At 39.7% G+C, this 13320-nt stretch overlaps 1 protein-coding gene across 1 annotated transcript in view; it reads right to left on the bottom strand.

The window, feature by feature from the left end:
- EEFSEC (eukaryotic elongation factor, selenocysteine-tRNA specific) overlaps positions 1–13320 on the bottom strand; it is a 197578-nt gene that overhangs the window by 38826 nt on the left and 145432 nt on the right. Inside the window, exon 8 of the mRNA XM_050958545.1 lies at positions 12810–12966. Within this exon, the coding sequence (XP_050814502.1) occupies positions 12810–12966 (157 nt within the window). The remainder of the gene's footprint in view (positions 1–12809; positions 12967–13320) is intronic.

Genomic DNA, 13320 nt, shown 5'->3' with positions numbered 1-13320 from the left:
CTAAAATGTGCCCAGACTTTAAAAAGACATCAGAATAAATGTTAGTGGAAAGGGAAGGTGAAATGAGGGAACTATCAAAGCCAAGGGATCACAAAAGACTTCTTTAAAGGAAGTAGAAATGTTTAATTTCCATTGCTCACCAGGCCTATCCTTATGGCATTTAAATTCTGAATGCAATATCTATATTTCTAAGCTTCTATTTAAACGTTTTATAATCACCATTCCTACTTGTGCATGTGTGTAAGTCACAGGGAATTTTTTTTTTTAATTACTGAACGTTACTAAAGAAAGTTCCTTCTTGGTCATCATCTAACCTAGGCCCCAGTCCAGCAATTGGTTCCACATAAGTTGACCCTTGCACACATGTGTAGCCCCATTGAAGCCAATGAGGCCCTGTGCAGCCACAAGGGTTCTTCCTTCCAAACTATGCAGCGTTTATACAAATGAGAGATGCTGAAGATTTTTAAGGCTGTTTAAGATAAGTTATAATTTTTATAATAAAGATTAGTTTTATGAGAAAAATATGTATTGTTAAATTTTTGTAGAATCCTTTGCCCTATCATGATCTTTTAAGGAGCACTGAATGAGTTAAATATAGTATAAATTATATAGGATCTGATGCTGAATTATACTGAATATCACAGAATACCATAGAATCATAGGACTGGAAGCGACCTTGAGAGGTCATCTAGTCCAATCCTCAGCACTCATGGCAGGACTAAGTATTATCTAGATCATCTCTGACAGGCATTTGTCTAACTTATTCTTAAAAACCTCTAATGATGGAGTTTCCACAACCTCCCTAGGCAATTTATTCCAGCACTTAACCACCCTGACAGTTAGGAAGTTTTTCCTACTGTCCAACCGAAACTGTCCTTGCTGCAATTTAAGCCCCTTGCTTCTTGTCCTATCCTCAGAGGTGGAGGAGGAGATGTTTTCTCCCTCCTCCTTGTAACAACCTTTTATGTACTTGAAAACTGTTATCATGTCCACTCTCAGTCTTCTCCTCTCCAGACTAAACAAACCAAATTTTTTCAATCTTCTCTCATAGGTCATGTTTTCTAGACCCTTCATCATTTTTGTTGCTCTTCTCTGGATTTTCTTTTTATCTACCTCTTTTCTGAAATGTGGCCCCCAGAACTGGATACAAGACTCCAGTTGAGGCCTAATCAGTGCTGAGTAGAGCGGAAGAATTACTTCTCGTGTCTTGCTTATAACACTCCTGCTAACATATCCCAGAAAGTTTGCCTTTTTTTTTTTTGGCAATAGCGTTACACTGTTGACTCATATTTGCCTTGCGATCCTCGGATCCCTTTCTGCAGTCCTCCTTCCTAGGCACTCATTTTCCATTTTGTATGTGTGTAACTGATTGTTCCTTTCTAAGTGAAGTACTTTGCATTTGTCCTTCTTGAATTTCATCTGATTTACTTCAGACCATGTCTCCAGTTTGTCCAGATCATTTTGAATTTTAATCCTATCCTCCAAAGCACTTGCAGCCTCTCCCAGCTTGGTATAGTCCGCAAACTTTATAAGTGTACTCTCTATGCCATTATCTAAATCACTGATGAAGATATTGAACAGAACTGGACACAGAACTGATCCCTGCCAGACCCCACTCGTTATGCCCTTCCAGCTTGACTGAGAACCACTGATAACTATTTTCTGGGAACGGTTTTCCAACCAGTTATGCACCCACCTTATAGCAGCTCCATCTAGGTTGTATTTCTCTAGTTTGTTTATGAGACGTTTCTGTGAGACAGTATCTAAAGTATGAAAATTCCTTTTCTTTCAATTGGATATTGTAAGAGGCACAGAAACAATTTTGGTTTTTTCACACAATCTAGCCAAACTGTCTAGGCAAAAAATGAAGACACCTCTGTATACCCTTTTTCTCTAAAATAGTAAATTCCACACAAGAAACTACAGAAGAGTGTTAAATTTGCAAAGTGAAACACCTGAAAGTCAGGAAATGCCAAAGGCAAGGTTGCATGTGCAACTCTGTCTGCTCTTGTGCATGTGTGTTATTACATGGCTTTAATTACATAAAATTATTTCTATGAATAAAATAGTAAATAATAAATAACAACAACAACAACAATGCAGTGAATTAAAGAAAGGTTTTGTAGATCCGTATCACATTCTAGTTCAAACTCTGTTTGTAATTACAGCAGTGTAAATCCAAAATAAATCCAATAATTATGTGCGGAATTTGTTCTTTAGTGCACAAGATATATAGTTGAAATAAGAATGCCCACTTACCTTATCTGTTTGAGCTAAATGCAAAATTGCTTCTTCTCCCAAGCTTTCCTTTGATAGTGTTTTACTCTCACGATCACACTCCCATTTTCACATCTAAATACCCCCCACCCCAACCCTGCCCTTTGCCAACCAAGAAGGAAGGAAGAATTCATTGATGCTATTTTTGCTTTTCAGAGGTGCTATGCTACTATGACGATGTGGGCTATAAGTGCCTAAATAGGTAGATTAAAAAACCCAGGAGTCTTTACTGAGTCTCCTACTCTAATCACTATAGTTTGTCACCATATCAAATAAGTGTAGCTGGAAAGCCAAAGCTAGACTCACACTGCAACATGTCTAAAAAAGGCTGCTGCCTCACTTCATATTTCTAAATTCAGCTGATCTTTACTGTCTTAAGTTTTTCTCTCTCTTCGAGCCTTGCCTAGTTTAATGCAACCATCCTGCATTCTGAAAGCAGTTCACTAAACTGTTACCTGCAGAAACTTGTCAAATGAATAAAATTGTCATATACAATCTCTATCAATGAGTTTATTCCATCTTCTGGTATTTGTTCAGAATGGCTTTGCTGTTAGATAAAATGCAGTTTCCATGGCACTGAGAATTATCTTCTTGGGGACAACCCAGTCCCCCATAGCCTCCACAAGCGCGGAGGAACCTCTTGCAGCAAAATCAGTGGTTCCACTGTGCAAGTGAGTAGAAGAACCCAAAAGGAGTTGCACACCTCAGTGCATCACAGCCCAGCTCTGGGCCTCCTCACACCCTGAGGCACAGCAAAAATGGTTCAGCTGTTTCTGAAAATGAGATGAGGGGAAAATATATAGTTTTGCCCATATCAAAAAGATCTTACAACCATTTTGTGGGGAAGCTCTAGTGCTTTGGAGCAAGCACTTCCCATACAGCAAGGGGGTGGCCTTTGTGTCAGGGATATGTCCTTTGCTGTCCCCGTTAAAATCCACCAAAATTTGGGCAAGCTACAAGCCTTTGAATAATATCAGTTTACATATTTTCAGTAGAGACTTAAGATTTTGGAAGCTAAATTCCCTGAAGATTACATCAGCTCTGGGTATGCTCTAGCCTTGGGCTGAATGGACTTTTCCTGTAATTGTTCTTCCCAGCTGCTGCAGGCTTCTGGGCATCGGAACTAAGAGAAAGGATACTGTCTCTCTGTGCCCTCTGGACTCCACCTGCTGGTGCCAGGTCTGAGGGAAAAGAGAAGAGATGGCAGCCACAGAGGGAGTACATTGGGACAAGGAGCCCTGGGGGACTGGAAGCTGGCCGGAGTCAGGAAGACAAATTGGGACTCACTGGACAGAGGCAGGGAGCAAAAGGGGGGGAAGAACACTTAGATTGGACAAGAAGCCTACTTGGAAGTTATTCTGTTAGTTCAAATAGCAGAAGTCTGTGCTATGAATCTTAAAATTTGGTTCGAGGATGAGTACATGCATATTTTAGCTTGTACCAATAGGATGCTTTCCACTCTCTCCGGGAAAAAAAGGTTCAGCGTGTTTTGCTCTTTAGCACCACCTAATGGCTGTTGATGGAGCAGCAATTTTTTTTCCAGAGACCACTCAGATTCGTAAGTCCAAGCTGAGTATACTGACCACCATGGATGTATAGGGGAGAGTTGGGGAGAAGGGTAAGAATTGTACAAGATGACCCAGGACCAGCAGCGAGAGGAAATCTATAGAGCCTCCAGTTAGACTGGCTAACTCTTTCTTCTAGGAAGGTGATTATCTTTATTGGGATGATTTATATGTTTTTGCTGGAGGTGGCTAACACTGTGATGTCGGGGTTCCTTTCCCACAAAAAGGAGCATAAGGGGAGAAAGGAAGGTGGCTTTATCTAATTCTGTACAACTGTTCAAAGAAATGTCTGTTCACCTGCAGAAAAAGCAGCAGGCATTCTGTAGCACACACTAGTCTACACAGTACCCAGCTTGTGGGCCTACCTAGGAGTTCGGTTGTTAGGCATACTTTTCAGAAGCACAGGTACGCACTCAATGAATACTATGCGTCTCCTGGTGCTTTATATTTCCACCCTCAGTGTTCGCTCAGTCCTAGAACAGCAAACTGCTAAACAAATGTTCTAATTACAATCCAATACTTGAATAATGGTCCTAGAATCCACACAAACCCTATTAATGGTAGCCCACAATGACCAGCTGCCTGTCAAGCCAATCTTTAAAATCAATATATCACTCTTCAGTGCTCCAAGTTTCGAGAGAACCTACTGCACTTCACTCATTATTGTCAAGAGGTAAGATGTTCCAGATACTACCACAGAAGAGGAGGAGCACCAGATAAAAAATTGCACATATTTGACTTCTGTTTTCAATCAAGAGGAAAGTGTATAAATCCTGGCTTTGTCTCAGCCAACAATACTCTCCAAGGTCAATAAATCTGGATATTCAGCTCTTCAAAGGTCAATGTGTGCTTACAAGGTAGGCTAGACTCTTTCTGGCCAGCTTCTCCATGTAAATGCAATCCAGACTTCTAGCTCCTTTGTGGTCAACAGGACTTTTACATTGCCACAGTTTAATCCGCTCAAGAGAGGATCATAAAGGGAAGTGATGCTTCCCTGGCAACGATCCTCTCTCAGCCTCTGTCCATACTACACTAGCCAACTTTCACAAAGAGGAAAGGAGATTTATGCTTGAAGTATCCCTTAAGGATTTTAGGTTTTGTTTGTTTTAGAGGGTAGGGGAAGGAGGACTTTGAAAGAACAAGCAGAACTAATCTTCAGCTTTTAAATAAAATGTAACTTGCACAGATTTCTTGCCTTTGGGTTTTTGTGTTCTCCTCTCAACTGAAAAACTACTCAGCCGCACCTGATGCTGACAGTGAAGGTAACCCATGTGGCTTAGTGGCTTGCAATTATTTTATTTTATTTTAATGAAAGGGGACCAGACTGGGCAGGCACGGACATAAAAAGTGCTTGAATTCCGTTTGGCTTAGAGAGGAAGATTATCCTATTTTCATATAAAACACAAAAAAAGGATTCCAAAGGGTGGGATCCCCCACAAAAAGTAAGCATACTGGCTAGTTTAAAGGCTCTCTAAAGCTATACTTACATGTTCTCATGGTACCAGATATGTGGGGGTGGAATAGGAAAAGGTCTATACAAAATGTGGATATCCAACTTCTTGTTGGGATACCAGGACGACAACATTGGACAACCTAGAAGGAAGCCTGGCTCAGCACCTTGGGGTGCTCGCCACTTACTTTTCTTTCATCTTTGTTTCTAATGGCCTTCATAAGGTTGTAAATATGCACAATGTAAGATTAAGTATAAACAATGCAGGAAACCACTTTACTGTACTGATCTTTTCTTTTTCTTATACTAATGTATATTGATTTTTCTATGATTTCAATTATAATTGTCTCTATTTAATTAAAGCTCATAAAGTTTGTGCATGTTTCACCAATATCATCTTAATCAACTTTAAGTATCCATCTGAATAAAGAACCTGTCACTTGTAACTAGTGCATGGTGTACGTCAACAAATAATTTCATAACTGTAACATTCAATCAGGCTGCAATTGCCAAAACAACTAAATGCAAGTACTCCAAAAGTACTAACTATTAATAGTGTATAGGAGTCTGGGAGACCTGTAAAGAAACCTTCTGATATTCTAAGTAGGCATAGCATAGAGTAGTCTAGATTTCAGTAAGGATCCAGGGTGAATCTGTATGGTAGACAGACTATATTTCCATTATAATTTTTCTAACTTTACATTATTCTAGTCTCTATTATTATTATTTAAACTCTTTCCACTCTGATCCCCCTGTCTCCTAAGAAGAATGTCAACTAAACAACTGATGGGTGTCCAACTTTCAAACACACAATGTTCATATCGGACTGAAATTAGGCAAAATATGGTTGTGCCCATCCTTAGTCACATCAATGACTTCTCTCTACTTGGCAGGCAATTTTATGAATCAGCGTGGGAGGTCTATTCAATGAATGTGTGGCACCTTCTGCTATCACAGGTGGCTACAGAAGTGTCACAATGGGAAGATAACATTTTTGATATGCAAGAGACCAGGGCAGAATGAGACCAGGAATCCTGCCAACATCTAGCTTTGCACACTAGAATGTAAGATCTCTAGGACAAAGAACATTAGCTAGTTCTTATCACTCTTCCACATCATCCTCTACCAATACAACAGTATGGCAGACAGCATTCTAGGAAAACATACATTCTGTCCTCTTAGCCAAAGAGCAAGCACAGAGTATTAGTCAATAGTGTGGGTATAAGTTAGATCTTTAACTTTTTATGCTAACTTCTAGGTGGTTTACCCCTTCTACTAACGTTCTGGCTGCAGATGTGGAATATATTAGCTCGTTCATATGTTCCAATACTTGGAACTGGGAGATAAAAGAAAAAAAAAACCCTTGGGAACAGAAGGCATGCCCACAAATAAATATGGTTTTGTCTTCATTAGCTGTCAGAAAAGAGGAATACAAACACCCTAAATTGGTACAAGTAATATCAAAGAAAAAAGCCTGGTATTTCCATTTGCTTGTTTGTGTCTTCCTATGAAAAGTATGCATTTTATTTATTTAAATCCACTTGACTCATATAAACTCTTGTGAATTTATTGAATATGCACTTTTGCATTAAGAAACAATGTAGCTTTTTAACAACACATGTACAGTAAGTTCTACTGTAATGAGAAGAGAAGAACTGGGAGGGATTGCAACTGCTTTGGAGGACAGGGTCAAAATTCAAAATGATCTGGACAAATTGGAGAAATGGTCTGAGGTAAACAGGATGAAGTTCAATAAAAATAAATGCAAAGTGCTCCACCTAGGAAGGAACAATCAGTTTCACACATACAGAATGGGAAGAGACTGTCTAGGAAGGAGTATGGCAGAAAGAGATCTAGGGGTCATAGTGGACCACAAGCTTAATATGAGTCAACAGTGTGATACTGTTGCAAAAAAAGCAAACGTGATTCTGGGATGCATTAACAGGTGTGTTGTAAACGACACGAGAAGTCATTCTTCCGCTTTACTCTGCGCTGGTTAGGCCTCAACTGGAGTATTGTGTCCAGTTCTGGGCACCGCATTTCAAGAAAGATGTGGAGAAATTGGAGAGGGTCCAGAGAAGAGCAACAAGAATGATTAAAGGTCTTGAGAACATGACCTATGAAGGAAGGCAGAAGGAATTGGGTTTGTTTAGTTTGGAAAAGAGAAGATTGAGAGGGGACATGATAGCAGTTTTCAGGTATCTAAAAGGGTGTCATCAGGAGGAGGGAGAAAACTTGTTCACCTTAGCCTCCAATGATAGAACAAGAAGCAATGGGCTTAAACTGCAGCAGGGGAAATTTAGATTAGACATTAGGAAAAAGTTCCTAACTGTCAGGGTGGTTAAACACTGGAATAGATTGCCTAGGGAAGTTGTGGAATCTCCATCTCTGGAGATATTTAAGAGTAGGTTAGATAAATGTCTATTAGGGATGGTCTAGACAGTATTTGGGTCCTGCCATGAGGGCAGGGGAGTGGACTCGATGACCTCTCGAGGTCCCTTCCAGTCCTAGAGTCTATGATTCTATGATTCTAACTGCAGTCAAATGTGCCACAGAGCAAGAGAAAGGATAAATCCTTTCCCAACAATTAGCTCAGAAATGAGAATGAACTATGCCTGTGATATCAAGTGTGCTCAGATTGGATAAAAAAAGCCAAGTTTTAAGTCCATTACATGTGACAATAACTTTATACCAAGCCAGAAACAATGGAATGGGCTTATTTATAGCTAATCTACTGACTGATGACCTGAGCCACACCAACTCACATTATGATCTCACCAACTGAGTCTGACAGGGCCAGTCAGTATGTGGATGAGAAACCTCTGAAAAACAAAACAAAACAAACCCCAAAGGGCAGGGGATTCACATTCCTTTGAGTTGCTTATTGATTCCATAACCCACCTAGGTCTGTATTGTTGGAATTACTGTCTTCCAGAAAACATGAACACGAGGTCATTAAAGATTCAATGATACTTTGCTAAAGATGGGCAATTGGTTAAATGCTTTCTGCTAAATTTGTTCATAAGTTTCAACAAAACAGCATCTGATGAAGTGGGTTCTAGCCCATGAAAGCTTATGCCCAAATAAATTTGTTAGTCTCTAAGGTGCCACAAGGACTCCTCATTGTTTTTGTTGATAAAGACTAACACAGCTACCACTCTGAAACAAATACAGAATTCTTCACTTCCTTTCCCCTAACTGAAATGTAGTGTTACTGAGCACTGTTACAACAGTTGCCATGTGTCACTCCCTTAATAGATGCATTCCAGTGCCAATTCTCACCACACAAAGTATATAGTTTGCAAAGCACTCTGGGATAACTTTGCATTTATAACGTTGCTTATTTTCCAGAAACCCACTAAATGTATCTTATAGAAAAGCACTGTACCTAGTACACATTTTATGCATTTGAAGGACACAGCAGGATGGTTTGGAAAAAATATAAGTGCCACCCTGTATATTAGTATCGCCTATGTCTTCCACAGTTAAACCATTACATTTACTTGCTGCAAAATCCATCCGCACAGAATAAAAAAAATCCGTCAGCAAATGAATATCTATTTTTGCTTGAAATGCCAATACCACCAAGCAGGGATGCCATATCTTGCCATTCTGGGAATAAATCTTGTCTTGATATACTCACAGAAATCAGAGATGCAAAAGTGTGTCTTGTTGAGAGTGTCTTGTTCTTATACCTCCCACCACACTGGTTTTTCCTTAAAGAGCATACACAAATGTTTGGTCTAATCCATATTTGAATAACTTAAGTGATCGAACATCCACTGCTTCATCTGCAGGGATGATTCTACAGTCCCATAAATCTATGTTAAGAAACTTTTACTGATAGTCAAGCTTCATTTTCCTTTGCTTCATTTCATACTATTATTTTTAGTCCTACCTCCTTGGACCACCCGGAAAAGATTCCTCTCCATCTTCAGTGTTTATGCTCTTCAAATATTTGTAGCTAATCATCTCTCCCACTTAGTCAGCATTTAGCCAAGTTGTATGTATTTCTTTTCATCTCTTTCACTCGTAAATCAATCCCTCCAGACCCGTAATTGTTTTTGTTGCTCGTTTGTGAATTCCATCCAATTTACTGACAGCTTTCCAGAACTGAGCCACTCACAACTACATGCAGTATTCTAGGTGTGCTCTTATCTAGAGGAAGGAATTAAATCCTCTTTGTACTTACATAGTGATGTTAATCCACAGCCCCCAAAACGATTTACCTCAGTAGATAATTAGTATCTGCATTTTACAAAGGGGGAAACTGAGGCACAGAAAAAGGAAGTATCTTCCCCAGTGTTGCACATAAAGTCAGTGGCAGAATCAGAAGAACAGGTGTCCTAATTCCCAATGACCTAGTGAATCCAACAGACAACAACTGCCCTTATCGCCCTCAATCTTCTCCCAGCTAGTTGAGCTACCAACCTTTGCTAGCTGTATCTGAGACTTAACAACAAATCCCTGCACAACAAAACCAATCCAAAACTATCATAAGTTAACTAGTCAACCAATCTGCTCATTTCCACGAAATTCCATTCCAGCAGTCAAGACTGGTTTTAAGTGATACAAAAGTAACTGTTGCGCATGTTAGGTTGAAGCAGTTTTCACCTTGTAAAGGTTGCTCGTTTGTTTTTGGTTCGGATGTCTTTGTTAAGGAATCCTCAATAAACTAACTCAAGAACTTCAGAAAGGTTGAGAATAATTCTTTATGGAAGAAATCTATAGGAGGAAAAGTCTGTAAGGGAAAGCTAGGCTGAAGGGGAAAAGAATCTGACCAGTTAAATTTAATTTAAAAAAAAAAAACTTGGAAAACCCATAAACAGGATGCAGACACATTAAAAAAGCAACATTGACCTAACAAAAGAATGTGAACTGTAGTTGACTTAAACAGCATCATACCCATCAGCCCTCCCTACATACACAAATCTTGGGAACTCTTAAAGGAACCAAGTTATTTAAAAATTTCCAAACCATCTACTTTTCACTACATATACTTTTCACCTATAAGACTGTCTTGTTTTGGCCACTGCCCCTTCTTTCTGGTTGGCAAAGCTCCCAAACTTGCTTCAGGATAAAGAAAATAGCTATAATATTCTCTTTTGTCTTGTAAAAATATCAAATTCTAATATGACTGGAACACAAAGATGCACTGGAAGAAGAACAGGAACCGAGAGGATTCTCTGTTCTCTGATCTGATCTACTGTTCAACTTCAGAAAATACCAGCATGAGTAGATTATAAGCACCTTGGAGCAGAGACTATTTCTTCCTACTTCTGTTCAGAACTCAGCACTCTGTTAATATACAATAAATAATTATAACGTTTGCAGAAATGGGGAACCTAGGGTGGTAGTCATTTCTCACACTCTTACTTCCTAAGGATGGCACAGGCTCATTTGGCAAAGGGAATCTAACAGACTCCATCCTGTCCCATATGGGACTCATTTTTTCTATCAAGAGCTTGGTCAAATTATACACACAATTTTTCTGTTATTTGATAAACGGTAATCACCACTGACAGCACTTAACAATGCTCACTACATTTTAATGCCTGAATTCATCTCTAAGTTTCCATCTGCATTAGTATTTTTATCAAAGAGGTTGATTACTGGACTCATTCCCATGTGAGCAGCTGATCTGTCCATCACTCAGGTCACCCTTTGATCCAAAAAAAGGCTATTGAAAGAAGGCATCAGAACAGTGTTATTTACAAATACTTTGCCTCGGTTTTCCTCTAGAGCTGTTTGGAAAAACCTATTCACACATTTTTTTCACCTCCTACCTTAAGCAAACCTATGTTTGCGGCCTATTTTTGCCAACAACCCAATCCTGTGTGTTAGCAGGGTTTCAAGCTCAAAAAAGGGCAAAGTAAATTCATCTACCTCCACGGCAAACCATGTGTCTGCCAACTAGCTTCTCAGACCGATTGGCAGAGTTTCCCAACTGGTGGCAAAACTGGAATTGTAAGTGTCCAACACATGACCCCACTCAAGATACAAATGGGGATCCTTTTAGTCAAGTTACCACATTTACCAGGTAAGCCAAAAGGACAGAGCCTCCCACAGCCTAACCCAGTGTTTCTCATACTGGGGTCGCTGCTTTGTTTGCTTGCCCCATCCGCAGGTCCGGCCAATTGCAGCTGCCACAGGCTGCGGTTCACCGCTGCAGGCCAATGGGGACTGCTGGAAGCGGCGGCCAGTAAGTTCCTCAGCCCACGCCACTTCCAGCAGCTCCCATTGGCCTGGAGCAGCAAATCGTGGCCAGTGGGAGCCGCGATCGGCTGGGCCCTGCGGATGGGGCAGGTAAACAAACCGGCCCAGCCCGCCAGGGGCTTGCCCTATACAAGCGGCAACCCCAGTTTGAGAAACACTGGTCTAACCAAATAGGAGCTGCACTAAACTGGCTTTAGCTGTAAGCTGAGTGGGAGAGTGGTCAGTCTTGAAAGAGGGACTGGAAATCAGGAGACTTCAAGTCTTTTCCAGATCTGTCAATGAGTTGCTGTGTCCTTGTGGCAATGTCACTTAACTTCACGTTAGTTTCCCCATTTGTATAACAGAAGCAAGCAACTTTTACCTCATCAGGGGTAGTGAGAATTAAATAGTTAACATTTGCCAAATACTCATAGAACTTTGGATTGAAAACACTAGAGAAATGCAAAGTATTACTATTATTAAATTACTCTTATTTTACTATTTGAATTTTAAACACAGCACTTATTGGTGTCATGATCCAGAACAACTTTTGTCATAGTAAGTAGTATGTTTCCAAATTTCGGAAGCAAAAATCACAGTGACAACACAAATAAATCATAATAAGCCATAATGCCCACCATCCAATGTTCTGTGATATTAAAGCCAAAAAAACCTTTGTTGTGATTCACCAAGGATTAAAACTACTGTAGCTTAAAATATTATAGAAGTAGAAGATGCAAAAGCAATTACAGAAGGTACATATACACTCAAAAACTTTACAATCCACTTATCAAAGAGATTGCCGTTTGTATTTCAAGGCAGGTTAGATAATACCACCCATTATATGGAGTATTGTTAAGGAAACTATATCCTGAATTTGTTGTATTTGATAAAAAACTACAAATAAAAATGAATGAGAAGACGCACTTTCTTGCTACCTTGTTTTAATTCCACAGCACTAATCTTTTGCTCAATGTGATGCTGCCGGAAACTTTACAATGAAATCCACACACCCCAAAAGTACGTTCCATGTTGCTGAGCACTAAAGGGGAAGGGACTTCAAGCCCTGAGTATGTTGATAGATAGCAGGGGTGGCTGCATCCCATAGAGTTTGATAACATAATGTCATGGCCTCTGCCACCTAATTACAGGACGAGCAGCCCACTGAGAATAAAGGACCCACTAACTGTTGATACATCTGGATCTGAACTGATGCTGCAACTTGCTCCCTTTTTTGACAATTAAGATCAGCCCTCATTTGGACAATGTTTCAATATCTTCTACATTTAAGATTTCTGTTAGCCAAAGGAATGAGAACTTACTTGGAATTCGGATTTTAAATTTGCCACTCTGCCCAAAGCCGCCCTCTATTACTCCATCCTCTCCTGTAGATAGTTTGACTTTTAGCCCCACAAAAATCTGAATGTTGGTCTCCTTCTTAAACAATGAACGACCAATCACACTATAATCATCCAGCACCTGCAAAAGAAAAGAAAAATATATATATAATATATATATATATATACACACACACACACACACGTGAGCCTAAATCATAGAATAAAAATAACAATTATACACATATGGAACACATTATAATGTGGTGTGCTTTAAAGCTTTCATCAGCATGAATTTGGGATGGCCACAACTCTCAAATGGCACAGTATGTATATAAATACTTATTCTAAGTGAGCACAGGACTGATAGCCAGGAACTACTGATTCTAATCCCAACTCTCTTCCAAAACTGCAAGGGAACGTCTATCTAGAAGTCATTTCCTGTGCCTCAGAGTCACCTACTATAAAAAGAGGGGGAATAATACTCATGTGCCGC

The sequence above is a fragment of the Gopherus flavomarginatus genome, chromosome 6 (genome assembly GCF_025201925.1).
Source record: "Gopherus flavomarginatus isolate rGopFla2 chromosome 6, rGopFla2.mat.asm, whole genome shotgun sequence".
Taxonomy (NCBI): domain Eukaryota; kingdom Metazoa; phylum Chordata; order Testudines; family Testudinidae; genus Gopherus; species Gopherus flavomarginatus.
The sequence above is the reverse complement of the archived record's forward strand: the minus strand, read 5'-3'. Positions and strand labels throughout refer to the sequence as shown.